This window comes from Canis lupus, chromosome 1 (genome assembly GCF_011100685.1).
Source record: "Canis lupus familiaris isolate Mischka breed German Shepherd chromosome 1, alternate assembly UU_Cfam_GSD_1.0, whole genome shotgun sequence".
Taxonomy (NCBI): domain Eukaryota; kingdom Metazoa; phylum Chordata; class Mammalia; order Carnivora; family Canidae; genus Canis; species Canis lupus.
In genome coordinates, this window is record NC_049222.1 from 100,837,024 (window position 1) to 100,860,939 (window position 23,916).

The 23,916-nt window shown below is 45.3% G+C and overlaps 1 protein-coding gene across 1 annotated transcript; it reads left to right on the forward strand.

Moving 5' to 3' along the window:
• Positions 1-1,641: 1,641 nt before the first annotated feature.
• LOC102152536 (zinc finger protein 721) lies at positions 1,642-22,002 on the forward strand. Its single transcript, XM_038525519.1, has 4 exons — positions 1,642-1,729; positions 8,603-8,844; positions 10,630-10,756; positions 15,868-22,002. Exons 1-4 carry the CDS (start codon positions 1,642-1,644, stop codon positions 19,605-19,607), a joined length of 4,197 nt encoding a protein of 1,398 aa, XP_038381447.1. The 3' UTR covers positions 19,608-22,002.
• Positions 22,003-23,916: the final 1,914 nt, after the last annotated feature.

Sequence of the window (23,916 nt, forward strand, 5' to 3'; positions counted from 1 at the left end):
TGACTGTAAGTCAGGCTGGTCTCACATTAGTAAAGACAAGGTTGCTGTGCCCACCTGACAGAGTTGTTTCCTGCCATCCCATCCAGTACACGGGGAAGGATTTCTCACCGCAGAGCGCTAGCCTCCAAGTGATTTAATTCCTTCTCTTTCTGTAACAGTTGACGACTAATCCCCAAAGGAAACTGCTCTGGGCTTTGTTTCCCGTCAGCTGTCTCAGGGGAAGTCTTCTGGGCCTGGGAAGGGCAGGCGCTGGGGTCGCATCCCGCCTCCCCCTGACCTGGAAGGACTGGGAGCAGGAGGGTGTGGGAGGAAGTGAAGCCTATCTTAGAATAGATCTGGGGTCCGTGTTCTTTTCTTTTTTTTTTAATTTATTTTTTAGATTTTATTTATTAATGAGAGACACACACACGGAGAGGGAGAGAGACAGAGACACAGGCAGAGGGAGAAGCAGGCTCCATGCAGGGAGCCTGATGTGGGACTCGATCCGGGATCTCCAGGACCACGCCCCAGGCTGCAGGCGGCGCTAAACTGCTGCGCCCCTGGAGCTGCCCTGGGGTCAGTGTTGGTGCGGTTTTTGTTTGCTACCTCCAGGTGGTGACTTTGGCATTTGGTTTGAACTATCCCTCTTGACCTTGTGCCTGTTTTGATCCACTTTCGGGCCAAGCAGCACCCTCTCCACCTGAGGGCTCCCATGTCAGAAAGATCCTTTGCAGTTGCTGACTGGGAGATACACAGGAAGGTCCGGTTTCCTGGTTCAACATGAATCTGCCACCTGGGTTCCGACAGGTCTCGGCTCCTCTACACTGTCAGCTTAGTGGCCAAAACAGGGAACCCTCACCTATAGTGCACTACTTCTGGGATTTGAGAAGTCTGGCACTGACTTCTGGACTTTTACTGGCTATGCATAATAGTGGAGGACAGGAAGACAGCCAGTGTAAATCTCTTTAAGGCTGCCCTTAAACGAACAAGGGGTGGTGGAAAGGGAGGTGGACGGGGGCGGGGGTGGGGGTGGGGGTGACTGGGTGTCGGGCACTGAGGGGGGCACTTGATGGGATGAGCACTGGGTCTTATGCTATATGTTGGAAAATTGAACTCCAATAAAATAAATAAAGAAAGTTAGGGTATGTAGGCATAAAAAAAAAAAAAAAAAAAAAAGGCTGCCGGGATCCCTGGGTGGCGCGGCGGTTTGGCGCCTGCCTTTGGCCCAGGGCGCTCGATCCTGGAAACCCGGGATCGAATCCCACATCGGGCTTCCAGTGCATGGAGCCTGCTTCTCCCTCTGCCTGTGTCTCTGCCTCTCTCTCTGTGTGTGTGACTATCATAAATAAAAAAAAAAAAAAAAAAAAAAAAAAAAGGCTGCCCTTAATGCCTGCGGGCTTTAATGTCAGTGGCTTAAAAGCAATCTATTTCACCTACTAGCATTTTTATTTTTGAAAAACAAAAATAAAAAAAAAAGAAAAACAAAAATAGAGAAAGAGGGAAAGGAAGGGAAGGAAAAAAAGGAAGGAAGGAAAGAAAGAGGAGAGAAGGAAGGCCAGGATGGGTACAGCCCATCTTGCAAGGAAGAGGGTACCCAGATTAAGTGCTTTAATATGGGAACCTGGAGAGGCCTTTTATTCTATGGACCCTTGCATGAGCATGATGGCATCTTGGGGAGTCAGCGAGAAAGGGGCTGAGCACGTGGAGATTGGGATGCGGTCTCCTGAGGACCTCAGTACCAGGCAGAAGGGTAGGGGTGGCACAGGGACAGAGGAGACACCTGGAGGGAGTTAGGACCCTGGGTAGCAGATTTAGGAAGGACTCTCTGGGCTGAGTCCCCATACTTCCTCTGGAGCCTAAGCTCCCACCACTGATACTTATGGCAAATGCCCTCCCAGAGTGTTGACCTGGTAGATCCCTCAGGGACACAGCACAGTCCACAGGTGATCCCTCCATTCCTCTTACATGCACCATCATGACCGCTCTGGCACCTCCTGGCGGTGTCAGAGTATATATGTCTGGACTAAACTCAGCAGATGGTTGCCCACGATTATCTTAAAGGAAAAAAACCTCAGGAGCAGGTTTGTCAACAAATTCGGACTTTGTTGTACTGTCAGGGCACAGGGGTGCAAGAGCACCTAACCTGAGGGTCCCAGACAAACTAGGTTTGGCCACTGCCTGGTGACAAAATCCAAAGACAGAGGAAGAGGTGGTGATGAAACAGGCATCAGGGTCTTCCATCTGAGACAGGGGACAAGCCTGAAAAAAGAACCCAACTGGAAGATTTGAGGTCAAAATAGGGGCAGCCAAGGTCCTCTTTCAGTACTAGGAAAACCAGTATGTATGGGTGAAGCCACCTCGGGCCCTTGGGTGACCTTGTAATCTTAAGGTTAAAGAAGCACCATTAGCCCATGTGATTGGTTGTTTCTCTGTCTACAGACCATGCATTCTCTCCTAGAAAGAGCTGAGTACTCTGCATGCCACAAAACAAACCAGATCCCCTTGCACAACCTCCCAGCACTGTGATAACATCTATAGCTAGCACTCTGGAGTCTGCACGTTGTCAAGAAGTGTTAAGTACTGCTGTGCTCCATTTACTGGCTAACTGACCCAAACGCCTCTAAAAACCTCTTCATGAGGCAGAGACTTTGGAGTTTTTCTTTGTACAGTGGTCTGCCTTCTTTCCACACGGCCAGCCTCCTCATTAAAGCTCTTGTATCAAAAAAAAAAAAAAGCTCCTGTATCTTTCCAGTCAGCACCTGTCTCTTGATTATTGGCTTTATAGTGATGTGCAGCCAAACTTGGGTTTTGCTAACAACATATTTGAACACAGATCCCCACAGAAACATTGCAATCCTTCCATGTGCCGAAGCAATTTTAAAAGGATACCATACTGGGATGCCGGAGTGGCTCAGTGGTTGAGTATCTGCCTTTAGCTCAGGGTGTAATCCTGGAGTCCTGGGATCGAGTCCCGCATCGGGCTCTCTGCATGGAGCCTGCTTCTCTCTCTGCCTATTCTCTGCCTCTCTCTGTGTCTCTCATGAATAAATAAAATCTTAAAAAAAAATAAATAAAAGGATACCATACTGCTGATAATTGTTTTTCTGCATTGAGGTAGTTGATGTGAAATGTCAGGGTGAGGGATCACACAGTCAAGAAAGAATTTCTTGACTCAGGAAAGGATTTGGTGAGAAAAAAGTGATTGATTAAAGCATGGTGACAGGATCCATGGTCAGAAAGAGCTGCACTGTGACTGATTATATAATTTTCAGTTGGGACTGGGGTAGGGAAAATGTTAACCTGTAAAGTATTTTAGAAGCAAGGTTTCCAGGACCTTGAGAGGTAGCTGTTGTTAGGTCAAGGTCATTTGCTGCTGTCTACTAAAATCTTAGTACTGAGAGCCCCTTCAAATGTAGATTAGTTGGCTCTTTGTTTAGAGAACGATTGCTCTTGTATACCTTGAGGGAATAGGTAGAACTAAAGGAAGTTTCCAAAGGGATATTCATATGGTAAAGAAGATCTACCGGATCTTGGCATTTGGGCTAAAATTGTCTTTTTCCTTTAGGAAAGTGCTAACAAAAAAAAAAAAGGAAAGAGCTAACGCTGAGGGAGTTACCTTCCTGGAAGGTCACCCTCCCTGTCTCAAGTAGTTGTCAATGGGGAGTAAGTTGTAAAGAATTTTAATTTTTTTTCTTTTCCCTTGTTCTCCACATCAGAGTGATTAGCCGGTTTTCATTTTTATGTTCACAACGGAGTAATAATCTGTTACTAAAAGCAAAACCAGACATTCTAGACATTCCACTTTTTTTTTTAAAGATTTCATTTATTTATTCATGAGAGACAGAGACAGAGAGAGAGAAAGGCAGAGACACAGGAAGAGGGAGAAGCAGGCTCCATGCAGGGAGCTCAATGTGGAACTCAATCCTAGGACTCCAGGATCACACCCTAGGGCTGAAGGCAGGCGCTCAACCACTGAGCCACCCAGGTGTCCCTAGACACTCCACTTTTAATGAAAGAAACAAATGTGTGCTGATAAATTTTCTGCCTAGGTTATGAAATCCTGCAGCCGTAGAGGACATTTGTGTGAATCACAAGAATATCAGGTGCCTTGTCCACAGGAACCACAGCAAGCAGATGGAATTTGTGTGTCTCTCTCACCTGGAGGCTTTTTAAAATACTCATTCTAAAAAAAAATAAAATAATAAAATAAAATAAAATAAAATAAATAAAATAAATAAAATAAAATAAAATAAAATAAAATAAAATAAAATAAATACTCATTCTATGGCTACCCCCAAAGGCCCTGAGTCAATAGGTGTGTCTTGTGGGGCTGAGAATGAGCATTTCTAATGAGTTGAGGTGAAGCCGATGGAGAGCTCAGTGCAGAGATGAAACTGTAAAAACAGGTTATTTAGGGAAGGTCAGACTGCATGCCCCAGGCTCCAGTACAGAGAGGCTGTAGATGTACAGGCTGTGATGAGCAGCAGAGTCAAAGGTTCTTTTTTTTTTTTTTTTTAAGATTTTATTTATTTATTCATGAGACACAGAGAGAGAGAGAGAGAGAGAGAGAGGCAGAGACACAGGCAGAAGGAGAAGCAGGCTCCATGCAGGGATCCCAATGCAGGACTCGATCCCGGGTCTCCAGGATTGCGCCCTGGGCCAAAGGCAGGCGCTAAACCGCTGCGCCAACCAGGGTTCCCTAGTATTTCTGCTTTCATGTTTCCTATGTTTTCTTGAACCTCATAAAAGCCACAGGAAGGCAAGACTGCATGTCTTGTGCCTACATTTCTCCCATGCACCTACCAAAGTTCCTGAAAACCCCGTATGCGCTCAGTGCACTTTGTTAGAAGAGTGGATAAACATGGGCTTTCAATTTCCTGGTCATTTTAAGTCTTCAGGTACCCTAAATGTACTCTTCTAAGTTTCTCCAAAGTAGTGTGAAAATTAGAAGAGAGAACTCATGGAAGATGTATTAAGGAATCACAGTACAAACCGGCATGAGAAGCATAATCAGCAGTTAAGAAGGAAGACAATTTTTATCTTGACAAAGGAGACTTTCTAGGGATGATTTTAATCTCTTGCTTTTTTTTTTTTTTTTTTAAGAATTTACTTATTCAGGGATCCCTGGTTGGCGCAGCGGTTTGGCGCCTGCCTTTGGCCCAGGGTGCGATCCTGGAGACCTGGGATCGAATCCCACGTCGGGCTCCCTGTGCATGGAGCCTGCTTCTCCCTCTGCCTGTGTCTCTGCCTCTCTCTCTCTCTCTCTCTCTCTGTGACTATCATAAATAAATAAAAATTAAAAAAAAAAGAATTTACTTATTCATGAGACACACTGAGAGAGACAGAGACAGAGATAGAGACAGAGACAGAGACAGAGAAGCAGGCTCCATGCAGGGAGCCTGACATGGGACTGGATCCCAAGACTCCAGGATCAGGTCCTGGTCTGAAGGCAGCGCTAAACCACTGAGCCACCTGGGCTGCCCAATCTCCTGTTTGTTTGTGTTTTTTTTTTTTTTTTTTTTAATTTATTTATGATAGTCATACAGAGAGAGAGAGAGAGGCAGAGACAGAGGCAGAGGGAGAAGCAGGCTCCATGCACAGGGAGCCCGACGTGGGATTCGATCCCAGGTCTCCAGGATCGCGCCCTGGGTCAAAGTCAGGCGCCAAACCGCTGCGCCACCCAGGGATCCCCCCAATCTCCTGTTTTTAACAAAAGAAAGTATGATCTCTCCTTGCCCCAGCAATCACACTCTAACCAGGGCATGCAGCCAATAAGAGACTGCCAAACTCAGTCTTGTGTTTCTCAAGGACATTTTATTGAAAGTTATCCTCCCCAATCTTCTCCTAAGACCTAATAAAAGCTGACTTTTGTTTTTTTTAATTGTGGTTTGCCATAGTGTGCTTATCCATAGTTGAAATTTCGCCATTATTCTAGAATAAACTCAGTTTGCTTATAAATAACTGGCTATTTATTTAAGGTTGACCGGTAGCATAGCTCAATGTTTTCAGGAATGAAAAAAAAAAACACATTTTCAAGATAAAAGCCTCACAGTGTCAGGCACATTTTTAGCACAATGATATGCTGTTTGATTCTATCTTTTCTCAGACTTCTTAAGCCTTCTCCTAAAAGTTCTCTGAAGTCATAATGCTTTTTTAGCTTTTACTGATATGTAGGAAGATGGAATGTGGGTTTCCCCAGAGCTATTTCTAACACTGTCTTTAAACATCTGAAATGTGTTTCACTGCTGTTTTTTGGAGATAATTTTAATTCCTAAAGCAACACTACTGCCAGGGCCTGAAAAAGATAGAATCATTTCCCCACAAGAAGTTGAGATCATTGGGTTCAGATAACCCATTATTTCAGTGTTTAGATTCTTTCTTTGCACACATGCTCCAACTGGAAATGGCAACTTGTTCTATACCAAAACCAGCAATCATTAAGTTGCTCTGTGTTTGACATGTCAGACTCTTATTTTTTTTTTTAATATATTTTTTTTAAGATTTTATTTATTTATTCATGAGAGACACACAGAGAGAGGCAGAGACACAGGCAGAGGGAGAAGCAGGCTCCATGCAGGGAGTCCGATGCAGGACTCGATCCCAGGTCCCCGGGGTCACACCCTGGGCCCAAGGTGGGCGCTCAACCTCTGAGCCACCGAGGCGTCCCTGACATGTCAGACTCTTAAAAGGAAATGAATATATCTGAGAATATGGAGCAAGAAATATATGAATAAAAGTGTCCCTCAATAGTTGGGACAGAATCAGTATGCAGGCAAGAGAGGTTTAATTTTTTTTTTAAATTTTCATTTATTTATGATAGTCACAGAGAGAGAGAGAGGCAAAGACACAGGCAGAGGGAGAAGCAGGCTCCATGCACCGGAAGCAGGCTCCATGCACCGGGAGCCGGATGTGGGATTTGATCCTGGGTCTCCAGGATCACGCCCGGGGCCAAAGACAGGCGCTAAACCGCTGTGCCACCCAAGGATCCCGGCAAGAGAGGTTTAGTGTGGAACCAGAGTCTTACTTCATTATTGTCCCCATAATTCTGGGTGACCTACCATCCCTCATCCCCATTCATGTAACCAACCTGTATAGGGTATGAAAAAGGAAACAATTGGGTTCCAAATGGAATCGCTTCTGCTAGGTAGGCCATGTCACCAAACCGCGGCAGAATACTGAAACTCATTGCATTTACAACCTCCCCCAGGAATTTAGTTCCCACTGCTAGGAATTTTCTGGCAAGCAATAAAAAGGTAATCTGTCATATGGATGGGCCCTCTCCATCTCCCAAAAGATGAGGGATTCCTCTAATAAGTCTCTTTTGTTCCCACAATATGGTGAATCTATTCTTTTCTGTTTTTGATGCTGTTGTACTACCTTTAAAAACCTTTTCCTTTCTGTAGCTTTTTGGAGCTGCACTCATCCCATCCCTTAGATGGGATGCTGCCCAATTCACAAATTGCTGAATAAAGCCAAGAGAGCTTTACAATGTGATGAGTTGAATTTTTGTTAACTGGAAATTATAGTTCCCAATCAAGCCTACTGAAACTTACAAAACTGACTTTAATGCTTCAGGGTGAAAACTTTTGAGGAGCAGCAATATATTCCCAGTTATGTAAAGTCTCATTTATTTCGGAACTGCTGTCCAGAAGTAATGTCATCTCAGTAGAAGAATTTGGGACTATCAAAAATAGTTTTCTCCTTTGGAAGCTGGGCCTCATGGAGTCTGCATTCATGACTCCTCTCTACCTTTAAGAAGGGGTAAAGCCAGGAGTCCAGGGTGGCTCAGTTGGTCAAGCCCCTACCTTAGGTTGGGGTCACGGGGAATCCAGGGTCCCATAAGACTCTGCTCACCAGAGAGCCTGCTTCTCCCACTCCCTCTGCTATTCCCCTGCTTGTGCTCTGTCAAGTAAATAAAATCTAAAAAAAAAAAAAAATCAATGCTCATATACTTCTGCATAAGAGCACCACTTTCCTGCAGCCTTCAGGATGCCACGTGACCTATGCTTCAGTACTCCAGGGTGGAGGATCCCTACCGGAGACCGCCTGAGATCAGGGAACCACACCACCCGGAAGAACCTGGGCAAGGGCGCAGCGAGGAGCCAATGAGGGAATAGGACGCGGGGTTTCTAGGCGGGCACCATCTGCTGGGGCGGGACTTCCGGTCTGAGGCCCTGGCGGTCTTTTTACCCCCGCTAGGTCCGTCTGTCTCCTAAGGTTTCAGAGTGCCGGTTCAGAGTCGGGGTGGCTAGTGAAGACGCAAGGGGAGGCACTGTCCTCGCCGCACACACTAGGACCGGGCCTCGCTCCGCCCCATGAGTCCAATGGCGGCGGCCGCGCCCAGGGCCCTAGCGCAGGTAAACGCTCATCCCCCGGACCCTCCCCGCCCCCCTCCCCCGCCCCCCCGATTATCAAGGCCCGAGCGCGGGGCGCCTGCTTGTGTCCCTGAGACCCCGCATCGGTGTGCTGGGACCCCCGTGTGAGCGCCGGCGCGCTGCGGTGGGGAGCGGACCGCAGAGGCGGGGCGGGCTGGGGCAGAGGCTGCGGGGATAGCGGTGCGGGGTGGCTGCGTCAGCAGCGGCGAGCTGCAAGTGTCCATTCTTTCAGGAGCAGTGACGGCCAGTGAGGCCTGCACCCTCGCTGCCTGACGGGGCCATCTGTCCTAGCGATGCTGAGTGGGGGGAGACCCGGGTGTACATAGGCTTTATCTGGCCGCAGAAGGGCACGCCCCGCGGGGGTAAGCGAGGAGGAGGGACTCGCAGTAGTCGGTGGATTGTTGATGGACTCCGTGGCCAGTGGACGTGGGTGAACCGGTTGACTGGTCTATGTTTTGAGAAGGGCCGAGGCCGATTGTGGGTGTTGCAGGTGAGAAAAGGAAGGGAGGAGTCAGGGCAAACCCCAGGGCCTTAGTTACGTGAACCTTAAAAAAGTGCCAGTTCCCCGCAAAAATGGATTAATGTGGGAGCGAAAGAGAACTGCGGTTTGGAATAAAGCAGCTGAGTCAAAATAGCGGGCCAGTGTGGAGAACAAGAGAGAGGTAGTCTATTTTAAGGGGAAAGGGGAGAAGTTGGGGAAGCTGTTGTAAACTACAAGTCCACAGGAGTAAGTTGGGAGTTGCGGCTTCTCATTGGCTGAGCTGTTGGGTGCGGTGATCAGGAAAGCCTGTCTTTTGGGGTCTGAGGTAGTGAAGTCCTGTCCCATATAAGGTCAATCCCATCGCTTTCTGTTGGGCCTGCAGTTGATCACATTGGTAATGCCTGAGAGCTCCCCGAAGTGCAATCTCCCGACTCCACAGTTTAGTGAGGTTTTCCGTTATGAATAGCAGCGGAAGGGATTGAAGCTCCCGTGAACCTGATGGAAGTTGGCAGTATGTTGATTATCCCTTGGGGTGTCCTAACTTGTCTTGACATGGTTAAGCATCTTAGATGTTTTAGGGAAGTGTGAGTGATGGTGTGGAGTGGGCAGCTGGACAGGACATTTTGGGAAACTGGGGGAAAGTTGCAGATTGGAGGCTTCCAAAAATGATGGCTGTTGTGCGGAGTAGGTGGAAATTTGGGTCCCATATAGGAAAGGCATGCAGGGACGCCTGGGTGGCTCAGCAGTTTAGCGCCTGTCTTCGGCCCAGGGTGTGATCCTGGAGTTCCGGGATGGAGTCCCACATCAGGCTCCCTGTGTGGAGCCTGCTTCTCCCTCTGCCTATGCCTCTGCCTCTCTCTCTCTGTGTCTTTCATGCATAAATAAAGACGAATCTTTTTTTTTTTTTTTTTTTTTTTATTTATGGTAGTCACACAGAGAGAGGGAGAGGCAGAGACACAGGCAGAGGGAGAAGCAGGCTCCATGCACCGGGAGCCCGACGTGGGATTCGATCCCGGGTCTCCAGGATTGCGCCCTGGGCCAAAGGCAGGCGCTAAACCGTTGCGCCACCCAGGGATCCCATAAATACGAATCTTTAAAATAAAAAAAGAAGAGGGTCTGTGAGTATCCTAGGTTGACATGTGCTTGTGAGTGTCTGTTATTGAAGGGAGGATTACAGGCAGGTTGAGGAGGGCTTCTCAGCAGCATCTGAGGCTTTCCCTCAGTTGGGATCCATGAGAGTCCTGGGGTGGTAGTGGAGCCTGTGTGAATCTGTCAAACATCCTTTGGATGACCTGTGACAAGTACAAGAGTGAGTGGTGGGAGAATCGTGTAGTATGGGGGCAGGAAGGCGTGGGCGTTCATCTGCGGTCTGAAGACAGGAGAGAGGTACAGTCTACAGAATCATGTGCACATGGAGAGGAAGTATGAGCCAAGGACCTCAGGGTCCTGATATTGAGGACTCTCTGGTAAAGCAGGGCCCATACCTGGCTGTCTCAGGGCATAATCTGGGAGAGCCTGCATTGGTAATATCGTGACATGGGACCTTGCAGGCCACACCCAGAGCTTAGATTGCACCTACATGTCCTGTGTCTGTTACTACTGAGGGCTGAACAGTGATTGATGGGAAGAGGAGAGGAGTGCAGCATTAGCGGCACCAGGACCTGGCATTTATCCTACGGTGGGGAGCTGGGGTGGCAGGGGAGACTGGGGTGCTGTGTGGGGGATTGGATTGTAGGTTCTCAGAGAGAGAGAGAGAGAGAATGTTCATGGTTCCATCTGTCGCTCTCCTGACAGGGTGGCGTGACCTTTGAGGACATTGCCGTGTACTTCTCCTGGAAGGAGTGGAGACTTCTGGATGAGGCTCAGAGACGGCTGTACCACCATGTGATGCTGGAGAACTTTACACTTATATCCTCACTGGGTAAGGCCTTCACCGTCCTCATTCACCTGGAGTAGTAGACTCTGTATTCCACATCCCCCTCCTCCTTTTTCCAGGGGATGGTTTGTCCTTCTCATGCGTGGCCTGTGGGCACTGCTTGCTTCCCCAGCTTTCTGGGTAGTTGCTTTTGTGGCTAGCTCTGAGTTGTTGGTGTGCCCTTTCCTCTGCCCTGCAGTCCCCGTACCCTGTGTACTGAACCCTGAGGGTGACATTGGAGGTCAGTAGTCCTGCAGTGAGGCTGATGGATTGCACCTGGCTTGTCCTCAGCCCAGCTGGGTACATGTGTTCAGATCCGTGCCATTTCTGTGGCCTGCCTTTTGATACCTTGCGACATTTCCTTGTGCCTGTCTGTGCCTGAAACTGCAGGCATTGGCATGTTTACTTCTTAAGTGGACCATGGGCTACTTCTCAAGAGCGTCCTCTGTGTTTCTTTCTGTAGTGTTTACATCTCTTTTTCTACCCGCCCCCTTCCCTTCAGGTTTGTGAGGAATGATTGACAGATAAAGTTATATTATTTAATATGTAATGTATTATGTAGTATAATTATTTCATTTACTCACACATTATGAAATTAATACCGATATGTAGCTAATGACACACCCATCACTTGGCATAGTACATTTTTTGTTTTTGATGGTAAGAAGGCTTAATATCTTCCCTCTTAGCAAATTTCAACTGTAAATGCAATATTAAGTGTACTCTACATGCTGTATGTTAGTTCCTCCGAAATTTCTCATCTTTTAATTGAAAGTGTGAACCCCTGAGCACCCGCTGTCCCCTCCTGTAATTCTTTGTAGCATTCTACTTTTTGTCTCTGAGTCTGAGTTTTTTTTTTTTTTTAATGGGTACATGCAAGGCTGGATGCCTGGGTAGCTTAGTCTACTTAGTGCCTTCCTTTGGCTCAGATTGTGATCCTAGGGCCCTGGGATCCAGTCCCACATCGGGCTACCTTCTCAGTGGGGAGTCTGCTATCCTTATCCCTTCCCCTCTGACTATGCTAGCTCATGCTGTCTCAAATAAACACTTTTTTTTTTTAAAGATTTTATTTATTTATTCATGAGAGAGAGAGAGACAGAGAGAGTCTCCATGAGGTGGGTCTGATGTGGGACTTGATCCCAGGTCTCCAGGATCACACCTTGGGCTGAAGGCAGGCGCTAAACCGCTGTGCCACCCAGGGATCCCCATATACAAACACCATTTTAAAAAATTTAAAAACAAAAAATAAAAAAATAAAAAAAATAAAAATAAAAAAATTTAACAACATAATATCTAGGGCACTTGGTGGCTTGCTTGGTTAAGCATATGACTCTTTTTTATTTATTTATTTTTATTATTTTAAAGATTTTATTTATTTATTCATGAGAGACACACAGCGAGAGGCAGAGACACAGGCAGAGGGAGAAGCAGGCTCCACCCAGGGAACCCGGATTCGGGACTGGATCCCAGGTCTCCAGGATCTCATCCTGGGCTGAAGGCGGCACTAAACCCCTGAGCCACCCACACTGCCCCTGACTCTTGGTTTTGGCTTGTGTCGTGATCCTAGGTTGTAGGTTTGAGCCCTGTGTCTGTCCCTGCTCAGTGAAGAGTGTGCTTGAAGATTCTCTCCCCATGCTCCTTCCCCCACTTACAAACTGTCTTGTGCATGTGGGCTCTCTGTCTCTCAAATAAGGCTTTTTATTTTATTTTATTTTATTTTATTTTTTTTAAAGATTTTATTTATTTATTCATGAGAGACACAGAGAGAGAGAGAGAGGCAGAGACGCAGGCAGAGGGAGGGAGAAGCAGGCTCCATGCAGGGAGCCCGACCTGGGACTTGATCCCAGGTCTCCAGGATCATGCCCTGGGCAGAAGGCAGGCGCCAAACCGCTGAGCCATCCAGGGATCCCAAGGCTTTTTAAAAAAGGGATATCCATGTTAGCAATGCCATACAGTATTTGTCTTTTTTTTTTTTTTTTTAAGATTTTATTTATTTATTCATGATAGACACATAGAGAGAGAGAGGCAGAGACACAGGCTGAGGGAGAAGCAGGGTCCATGCAGGGAGACTGATGTGGGACTATATCCCCGGACTCCAATATCAGGCCCTGGGTCAAAGGCAGGCACTAAACCGCTGCGCCACCCAGGGATCCCCAAGTATTTGTCTTTTGCTCTGTGATGATGTCACTTAGCATAATGTTTTCCATGTTCATCCATGTTGTGTCGAGTGGTAATGTTCCCATTTTTATGTCTGAGTATTCCTGCATTTGTTCTTTGTCACCTTACTATTTTGTTTAAGGTTTTATTTTTTTTTCGTAATCTACACTCTGTGTGAGGCTAGAAATTACAGCCCCATGATCAAATGTCCCATGCTGTACCTACTGAGCTAGCCAGGCACTCCCTAACTTTTCTTTGTCATTTTAAACCCTAAAAGATACCGAGAGTTTGTAGAGATACTGATTTTGTTTCCTTGAGATACATAATTAGAAATGGCAACAGTAGGGGCACCTGGGTGGTTCAGTGGTTGTTGAGCGTCTGTCTTTGGCTCAGGTCCTAGTTCTGGGATCAGGCTCTCTGCAAGGAGCCTGCTTCTCCCTCTCCCTATCCCTCTGCCTCTCTGTGTGTCTCATGAATAATAATAAAAAACCGGGGAACCCTGGGTGGCGCAGTGGTTTAGCGCCTGCCTTTGGCCCAGGGCGCAATCCTGGAGACGCGGGATCGAATCCCACATCGGGCTCCTGGTGCATGGAGCCTGCTTCTCCCTCTGCCTATGTCTCTGCCTCTCTCTCTCTCTCTGTGACTATCATAAATAAATAAAAATTAAAAAAAATTCTTTAAAAAAACCTACAAAAAAGAAATGGCAATGGTAGCCGATACAGTATTTCTATTTTTAATTTTTTGTGTCTTCCCCAATGTGTTCCATCATGACTTCTGTAATTTATATGCCTAGCAATAGTATTCAAGGGTTCAATTTTCTCCACTTCCTCACCACATGTCTTGTCTTTTTGGTAATAACCATTGTAACAGCTATGAGGTAATACATTATGGTTTTGTTTCATTTCTCTGATGATCAGTGATTGTGAGCTCGTCTTGGGCACTTACATCTTCTTTTCACTTTTTTTTTTCCTTTTCACTCTTTTTTGTTTCTTTGGCTCTGCTGCAACATTTCAATTCAATATGGTTTGGTTGTATTTGCTTTTGAAAGCAAATAGGACATGCTTTGGATGTCTGATTCAAAAATTATTGCCAGGTGCAAGGTTAAAGGGGTTTTTCCCTTTGTTTTTGCTAGGAGTTTTGGGATTTCAGGTCATATATTTCAGTCTTTAATCAATGCATGTGCATTTCAAGGAGTGCTATAAGGTGGAGTCACTTTTATTTTTTCATTTGGATATTTAGATTTCACAGCAGTAGGAAAGAAGTTTTTTTTCCCCACTGTAGTTTCTTAGCAGAAATGTGCTGCCTAGGGTCACCTGGGTGTCTCAGTCGGTTAAGTGTCTGCAGTTGGCCTTTGGCTCAGGTCATGGTCTCGAGATCCTGGGATTGAACCCCGAGTTGGGCTCCCTGCTCTGCAGGAAGTATGCTTCTTCCCCTCCCCTGCTTATGCATTCTCTCTCTCTCTCTTTCTCTGTCTTTCTCTCAAATAATAAATTTTTAAAAAAAGAAAGGAAAGAAAACATTTAAAGATATGTGCTACCTAAAACTGATCTTTCTCAAGATGACTTCATGTTTCAGCTTTTTTTTTTTTTTAAGATTTTATTTATTCATTCATGAGAGACACGGGGGGGGCGGTCAGAGACACAGGCTGAGAGAGAAGCAGGCTTCACGTAGGGAACTCAATGTGGGACTAGATCCTGAGTTCCCAGGATTACACCCTGGACTGAAGGCAGTGCTAAACCCTGAGCCACCCGGACTGCCCAGTGTTTCAGCTTTTGTAAAGTTGGTGACAAATATTCCAATGTCCTCTGTGGACCAGGTAGTAGGAGTCTCTGCTCATCAGGGACTGCAGTAGCACCCACCATGTGGCTGATGGAGATAGCCCCAGCTTTATTTCCTACCCATCCCTATGTGTCTCTGCTAATATAGCCTTCAGCCATCTTTTCTATGTGCTTGTGCCCTCTTATGTTCTACTGTACAGTAGTCAGTCTTAATAGGACTACTGAGCCCTCCAAGGCTAATGTCATCTATGGACAGCTATTGAATTGATTTTTGTTGGAGTGAGTAATGGTATCTCATAATCTGCCTTCTTGCTGATAACAGTCCGTTAGGCTATTTTTCTGTGTTCGTTGTGTCCTGAGTAACTCAGGGACAGTGTTGGTGCTCCAATTGGCCTGTTTTCCTGCAGTATTTATATCCTTTTCATACTCTAGTTGCACTGCTAGGGCTTCCAGGGAAGAGTCTTTTGTGTTTCAGAGAGTGGTTATGCTCTAGACGTGACCACGTCGACTAGAGGACCTGTTTCTTGTGAATGGTGGTTGGCAAAGTTGTGACATCAGGGCTGTGTTTAGGTTATACTGGGCACCTTTTGTTTGTTAAACACCAGAGTTTGGTGCCATTGCTGATGGCCACACCCCATTTCTGTCTTTCCGTCCTCACTGTTGACAATTTGTTTTATGGATTCTATTCCTTTGGTAATTCAGTGATGTCTAGTGCAAGGGTTATTAATGCTTTTCGGGCCTCCTTATCTCACCCATTCCTCTCACTGCACTTTATGTGTAGTCCAACATTCACCAGTGAACATTTTGCCATAAGATATTGATATTAAGCTGACCTTGAACAAAAACAAATTTCTTGTAATTGGATTTTCCTCCAGTCTTCTAGTCAGCCAAGTACCAGTAGCAGAAATGGTCCTATATGAAGCTGCTGTCAGAGAACAAGTTGTAGACTCTGGTTCTCTTCCTTACGTTATACCCTAGTTTTTTAGCCTTCTAGTGTGTTCTCCAAAACACTTTGACCAGTTGGGCCCAGGAATGCACAGCAGCCATTCTTTCAAATGAATCTTTTGTATTTGGAAAATCAAGCTATACACTCATGCCTACATGAGTGGGTTGCTTACATGTTATGTGCTCACTGCTTTGCTTTAGTCAACACGTGTTTTACCAGCCTTTCTTTGCGTTCAGGTTGCTGCTGTGGAGCAGAGGCTGTGGAGGCACCCATTGAACAGAGTGCTTCTGGAGGTGTGTCACAGACCAGGACGCCCAGAGTAGCTCTGACTTCCCAGAAGACCCACCCCTGTGAGATGTGTGGTCCAGTCTTGAGAGACATTTTCCATTTGGCTGAGCAGCAGGGAAAAGAAAACAGCCAGAAACTGTTGAGGTGCGGAGCATGTGGGAAACGATTTTATTTCAGTATAAAGTTTGAACAGCAGCAGCACGTGGGAGAAACACTATGCAGAAACGGTGTGGATGGGGCCTGTGACGTGAAGAGCTGCGGAATCCATGATTCAGGAAAGCCCTTTACCTGTAGGGAAGTTCGGAAGGACTTCCTGTCTGGCTCGAGACATCTGCGGCAAGAGGCCACTGCGAGTGGGGAGAAGCCAAACACCATCACACAGTACAGGGCAACTTCACAAAGCAGAAAAAGTCATTATCCTTGGGGAGAATGCAAGAACGCCTTTAGTCCCAAACATCCCCATGTTCAGGACCAGGGTGTCCACCCTGGAAGACAGTGCTTTGTGTGTAGTGAATGTGGGAAAACGTTCAGGTATAAATCGTTACTTGCTATACATCAGAGGTTCCATACTGAAGAAAGATACCATGAGTTTGGCAAATATGGAAAATACTCTAGGCAAAGATCAACCCTGAGTGAACATGGAAAGACTCATAGTGGATCCAGGCAATACACGTGTAGTAAATGTGGGAAATCCTTAGGTCCCAAAACTGTCCTCATTCATCCCCAGAGATGGCACAATGGAGTAAAGAGTTATGTGTGCAGTGAATGTGAAAAATCTTTTAGCTGTAACTCAGTGTTGATTACTCATAATGTTCAACCTGAAGAAAGGTTTTATAAGTGTCATGCCTGTGGAAAATCTTTTCCCTCTATGTCTGCCCTCTGTTATCATCGGAGATCTCACACGGGAGAAAGACCTTATGAGTGCCGTGAATGTGGGAAGTCTTTTACGAGTAATTCTGTCCTCCGTTCTCACCAGAGACTTCATACTGGAGAAAGGCATTATGAGTGCCGTGAATGTGGGAAATCTTTTATCAGTAATTCTGTCCTCCGTTCTCACCAAAGACTTCATACTGGAGAAAGGCCTTATGAATGCCATGAATGTGGGAAATCCTTTACTTTTAGTTCTACCCTCCGTTATCACCAGAGAGTTCATACTGGACAAAAGCCTTATAAGTGCCGAGAATGTGGGAAATCTTTTATTACTAGTAATCAGTGCCGTTCTCACCAAACAGTTCACAGTGGAGAAAAGCCTCATGAATGCAGTGAATGTGGCAAATCCTTTCCCCGAAAATATAGCCTTGTTGAACACAAAAAGATTCACTCACAAGAACGGCCTTATGAGTGTAAGGAATGTGGGAAATCTTTTATTACTAGTAGCCAATGTCGTTCTCACCAGAGAGTTCATACTGGAGAAAGGCCTTATGAGTGCCATGAATGTGGGAAATCTTACACAGTTAGTTCTGGCCTCCACGTTCACCAGAGAGTTCACACTGGAGAAAGACCTTATGAATGCCATGAATGTGGAAAGTCCTTTACCAGTAGTTCTAACCTACGTTATCACCAGGCAGTTCACAGTGGAGAGAGGCCTTATGAATGCAGTGAATGTGGCAAATCCTTTTCCCGAAAATATAGCCTTGTTGAACACAGAAAGATTCACTCACAAGAACGGCCTTATGAGTGTAATGAATGTGGGAAATCTTTTATTACTAGTAGCCAATATCGTTCTCACCAAAGACTTCACACTGGAGAAAGGCCTTATGAGTGCCATGAATGTGGGAAATCTTTTACCAGTAATTCTGCCCTCCGTTCTCACCAAAGACTTCACACTGGAGAAAGGCCTTATGAGTGCCGTGACTGTGGGAAATCTTACATTGTTAGTTCTGCCCTCCGTGTTCACCAGAGAGTTCATACTGGACAAAGGCCTTATAAGTGCCGTGAATGTGGGAAATCTTACACTGTTAGTTCTGCCCTCCGTGTTCACCAGAGAATTCATACTGGACAGAAGCCTTACAAGTGCCGTGAATGTGGGAAATCTTTTGTCAGTAATCCTGCTCTCCGTTATCACCACAGAGTTCACACTGGAGAAAGGCCTTATGTGTGTCATGAATGTGGGAAATCTTTTACCAGTAATTCTGCCCTCCGTTCTCACCAAAGACTTCACACTGGAGAAAGGCCTTATGAGTGCCATGACTGTGGGAAATCTTACACTGTTAGTTCTGCCCTCCGTGTTCACCAGAGAGTTCATACTGGACAAAGGCCTTATAAGTGCCGTGAATGTGGGAAATCCTTTACCACTAATTCTATCCTACGTTATCACCAGGCAGTTCACACTGGACAAAAGCCTTATAAGTGCCATGAATGTGGGAAATCTTTTATCAGTAATCCTGCTCTCCGTTATCACCACAGAGTTCACACTGGACAAAAGCCCTATGAATGCCGTGAACGTGGGAAATCTTTTACCAGTGATTCTGCCCTACGTTATCAGAGAGTTCTCAATGGAAAAAGGCCTTATGAATGCAACGAATGTGGGAAATCTTTTGCTGGTAGTTCTCCTTTCCGTTATCACCAGAGATGTCATACAGGAGAAAGGCCTTATAAGTGCAGTGAATGTGGGAAATCTTTTACTGCTAGTTCTGCCTTCCGTTCTCACCAGAGAATTCACACTGGAGAGAGGCCTTATAAGTGCAGTGAATGTGGGAAATCTTTTACTGCTAATTCTGCCCTCTATTATCACCGCATACGTCATACTGGACAAAAGCCTCATCAGTGTCCTGAATGTGGCAAATCTTTTATTTTTAGTTCTGCCCTCCGTTCTCACCAGAGATGTCATACAGGAGAAAGGCCTTATAAGTGCAGTGAATGTGGGAAATCTTTTACTACTAGTTCTGCCTTCCGTTCTCACCAGAGAATTCACACTGGAGAGAAGCCTTATAAGTGCAGTGAATGTGGGAAATCTTTTGCTGCTAGTTCTGCCCTCTATTCTCACCGTATACGTCATACTGGACAAAAGCCTCATGAGTGCCCTGAGTGTGGGAAATCTTTTACTTTTAGTTCTGCCCTCCGTTGTCACCAGAGACGTCATACAGGAGAAAGGCCTTATAAGTGCAGTGAATGTGAGAAATCTTTTATTGCTAGTTCTGCCCTCCGTATTCATCAGAGAGTTCACACTGGACAAAACTGTTCTAAGTGCAATGAATGTGGGAAATCTTTTCTCACAAGTACCCGCCTTCGAGCTCACCAGAGCGTCCACAGTGGAGAGAGACCTTACCAATGCAGTCAATGTGGCAAATCCTTTCCCCGAAAAGATACCCTCGTTGTTCATCAAAAGGTTCACTCAGGTGAACGGCCTTATGAGTGTAATGAATGTGGGAAATCATTTACTTTTAGTTCTGCCCTCCGTACTCACCAGAGAGTTCACACTGGAGAAAGGCCTTATGAGTGCCGTGAATGTGGGAAATCATTTATATGTAGTTCTTCTCTCCGTTCTCACCAGAGACTTCACACTGGAGAAAAGCCTTATGAATGCCATGAATGTGGAAAATCATTCACTGGTAATTCTTCCCTCCGTTCTCACCAGAGACTTCACACTGGAGAAAGGCCTTATGAGTGCCGTGAATGTGGGAAATCATATATGAGTAGTAATGGTTTTAAATATCATAACAATCTTCACACTGCAGGAAGGATTTAAAATAGGACAGAATGTGATACTTCTTACTTAGTATAGTTTAGGCTGGAGGACAACCTCTGTGAGGCAATTACCTACCTGTACTGAACTTGGTTCACCTCAATGCTATGGAGTGACTTCTGATGTGTTCCAGTTGGGAAAAATTCAGAACCTGTGTTGTACTTTCTGATATGCATGCAGTCATTACAAAATTAAAGTCACTGTCAGTTCCTGTGGCAGATGTCCTTTCACCTCTGCCACCTGGCATTTCCTGATAATGTGCATAGGTCAACACCCCAACATGTTTAATGCTGACTTTGCCTTTTCATTTGCTGATGTAAATTATGGGTAATTAGAACTCATTCCCTTCTAAGTTAGGGCATGGATGTGACCCAGTGTTGATCTAGTGTGTGATCTGAGTTCTGGGTGGTAACTTGCATAGGAAGACAAAATCCCATAGGGATGTTGTTGATCTCATGATGCTTTGGTAAGTATTTGCAGCTTCCAAGTCACCACACGGGGATTGTGTTCCACATGTTTTTCTGATGTATATATTAGTAAATGCCATCTTTGTTTAATTACCTTTAGTCTTTGACATTGTATGTACTCTAGGGGTGGTTTGAAAGCCGGATTGGGGAAATAAATAAATAAATAGCAAGCAAGCAGGATTGGGCTCTCCCAACATAAAGGAATGAACAGATTGCATTGCATCCCAACCTGGATGTGTCTCTAAGAGGATAATTGCAAATAAATCAATAATATGTACATAGATATATCCATAAATACACTAGCTTGTTTGTTAATTTGCATTATAACCCAAACTTTTCTGATAGGCTGAATTCTGTACCTAAAATTCATATTTTGAAGTAATCCCCAGTACCTCACAATTTCACTATAGTTAGACATAGCACCTTTAAAGAAATGATGAAGTTAAGATGGGTTATTAGGATGGACTCTCAGGCAGTATGGATGGTTTCATGATAAGAGATGAGTGTATGGGAACATATGGATGACCACCTGAAGACAGGGAATCTCCATCTACCAGCCAAGGAGAGGCCTCAGAAGAAACTAACCCTGCTGATGACACTTTATGTCTGATTTCTAGACTCCAGATTTGTGGGAAAATTAATTTCTCTTGTCTAATCACCCAGTGTGCGGTACTGGTACATCAGTTTTAGCTAATACATCCTCCTAGGGGCCACATTTGGGTTTTGTGTTCTAGATGCCAGGAAGTTTTGCGTGTTCACAGGTCACCCTGAAGAGGGAGCAGCTGAGACCATCTCCAGTGCTTATGGAGACCATGTGAATATTTTGCTTGCCCACAGCTGATACCACATAGTGCCCTGCACTGTTGAGTGGAATCTCTACCTCAGATCCTTCAGAGGAGCCATGTGACCTGATGTACAGTATTCACTTGTGACACCACAGGGGAAAGGGAACTGTAAGTGGTCCTCTAGATGACTGCATAATTAGGTAATTAGAGGAGATATCAGGCCCCTAATGGAAGGTATGTATTTTTTTTTTCTTTTAGTTTTAGGATTTTATTTACCCATGAGAGACATAGGCAGTAGGAGAAGCAGGCTCCCCAGAGGGACCCTCGGATCACGACCTGAGCCAAAGGCAGACACTCAACCACTGAGTCACCCAGGTGTCCCAGAATATGTCTTATAAAAGTGTATCCACAAATACTGTAGTGGCTGAGTGGGCAGGATCAGTGTTCACAAATTCTCCACTTTCAGATACATATCCTGTGTAACAGGTCATTATCAAAATAATCCAAGGTACCTGATTTCTCATTTCTTCTTTGGTGCTTGCTTAATGTCAAGGAAATTGTAGTGCAGGCAGAAAAAAGATAAGGAACAGGGAGAATTCATAGGGATGTAGCTCTTTTTTTTTTTTTTTTTTTTTTAGATTTTATTTATTTATTCATGAGAGACAGGCAGAGGGAGAAGCAGGCTGCATGCAGAAGCCTGATGTGGGACTTGGTTCCAGGACTCCAAGATCACACCCTGGGCCAAAGGCAGATGCTAAACCACTGAGCCACCCAGGGATCCCTGGGATGTAGCTTTTGTGATCCTGCCTAGACAGTATTGTTGGTATATCAAACTGGCAGGCACCTCTTCTGAAACCTCTTCCCAAGTACACCCCAGTGTTTAAAGAAAAAAAAAAAAAATCTTACTGGATGTGGTGGTGCAGAGACCTACTCCTAGTGTTGTTTCTCAAATTATATTTCTGTCCCAAAGACCTTGAATTAACCATTTCTAATCAAGGTGGACTTCAGACTTTTTCATTGGTCTGAAGGCTCAGGTGTTTTGCAAAGACGTTCCTTTCAACACTACTGTTTTCTTCTCTGGACATACAGCACTATTAATTTCTTCATGTGTAAAAAAATAAAAAGTTTCTTTATGTGTTTGGAGCATTTGGGTTATTTCCAGCTTTTGGCTTTGGGAAACAAACCCATCTATATGTTTTCATTGTAACTCCTTATGCAGATAGAGGTTTCATTTCTCTTAAAACTCAAAGCACAGGACTCCTGGGTGGCCCAGTGATTGAGTGCCTGCCTTTGGCCCAGGGCATGATCCTGGGTCTGGGGATCGAGTCCCTCATTGGGGTCCCTGTGAGGAGCCTGCTTCTCCCTCCGTCTATGTCTTTGCCTCTCTGTCTCTCATGAATAAATACATAAAATCTCTTAAAAACAAAACAAAACAGGGCAGCCCGGGTGGCTCAGCAGTTTAGCGCTGGCTTCATCTCAGGGCATGATCCTGGAAGACCCGGGATCGAGTCCCACATCGGGCTCCCTGCATGGAGCCTGCTCTCCCTCTGCCTGTGTCTCTGCCTCTGTGTGTCTTTCATGAATAAATAAAATCTAAAAACAAAACAAAAACACCCCTCCAAGTCCAATGCCTAAGTCGAAGCAGGTCAGTGTAAACATATGAAATGGGATCTAAACTGTTCACTATTGCATTCCACTAGGCTTGTATGAGAGTTCCAGTATTTCCAGCCTCTGCCAATACTTAGTAGGGCCAGTCTTTAATGTCAGCTCTTTTTTTTAAATTTTTATTTATGATAGTCACACACACACAGAGAGAGAGGGAGAGACATATGCAGAGGGAGAAGCAGGCTCCATGCACCGGGAGCCCAACGTGGGATTCGATCCCGGGTCTCCAGGATCGCGCCCTGGGTCAAAGGCAGGCGCCAAACCGCTGTGCCACCCAGGGATCCCAATGTCAGCTCTTTTAATACACATGTAGTACTATGTTGTGATTGCATTTCCTAGGAATTTCTGACTTCGAGCTTTTTTTTTTTTTTTTTTTTTTTTTAAGATTTTTATTTATTCATGAGGGAGAGAGAGGCAGAGACACAGGCAGAGGGAGAAGCAGGCTCCATGCAGGGAGCCCGACATGGGACTTGATCCCAGGTCTCCAGGATCACACCCTGGGCTGAAGGCAGCGCTAAACCACTGAGCCACCCAGGCTGCCCTTGAGCATTTTTCTTAATGTGGTTTTTAAATTTTTTTATTTTTTTTTATTCATAGAGACAGAGAGAGAGGCAGAGACACAGGAAGAGGGAGAAGCAGGCTCCATGCAGAGAGCCTGACGTGGGACTCCATCCAGGATTTCCAGGATCACGCCCTAGGCTGCTGGCGGCGCTAAACTGCTGCGCCACCAGGGCTGCCCTTTAATGTGTTATTTACCACCTATATGTCGTCTTTGGTAAAATTTCTGTTTGTATCATTTGTGTATTTCATATGAATTTTGACTATTCCTTGTCATTTACAAATAAGATGTGTACAACAAAGGTATATTTTGGAATTCTCATTCTTTCATGGTGTGACATTTTTCTCAATGGAATCATAGTAATACTGGAAGGGCATTTCCTTATGTTTTCTCGGATTTTTTTGTGTCCCGTATGATATGGCCCCACTGTTAAGTGTAGAGTGCATTCCTACCATTATGTAATGTCTTTCTGAAGTCCAGGCATTCAGACTTGCCTGGGTGGCTCACTTGGCTAAGCATCTATCTGCCTTTGGCTCTGATCATGATCTCAGGGTCCTTGAATCAAGCTCCAGGTATGTCTTCTTGCTCTGTGGGGGGCGGGGATCTTCTCCCACCCCTCACCCTTGAGTGCATGCTCTCTCTCTCTCTTACCCTCTCTCTCTTAAATAATCTTGAGGAAAAAAAAAAAAAAAAGTCCAGGCATTCAGAAATACAAAAATCCATCCTGATTTGTAGTGTTAGCCAGTTTCCAGAGTGCTTATTATCCCATTCTGAGTGCAGGATGTGCTGAAAAACCGTATTTGGGTGTTAGGTAGGAAGCGACTCATTGTGAGTCG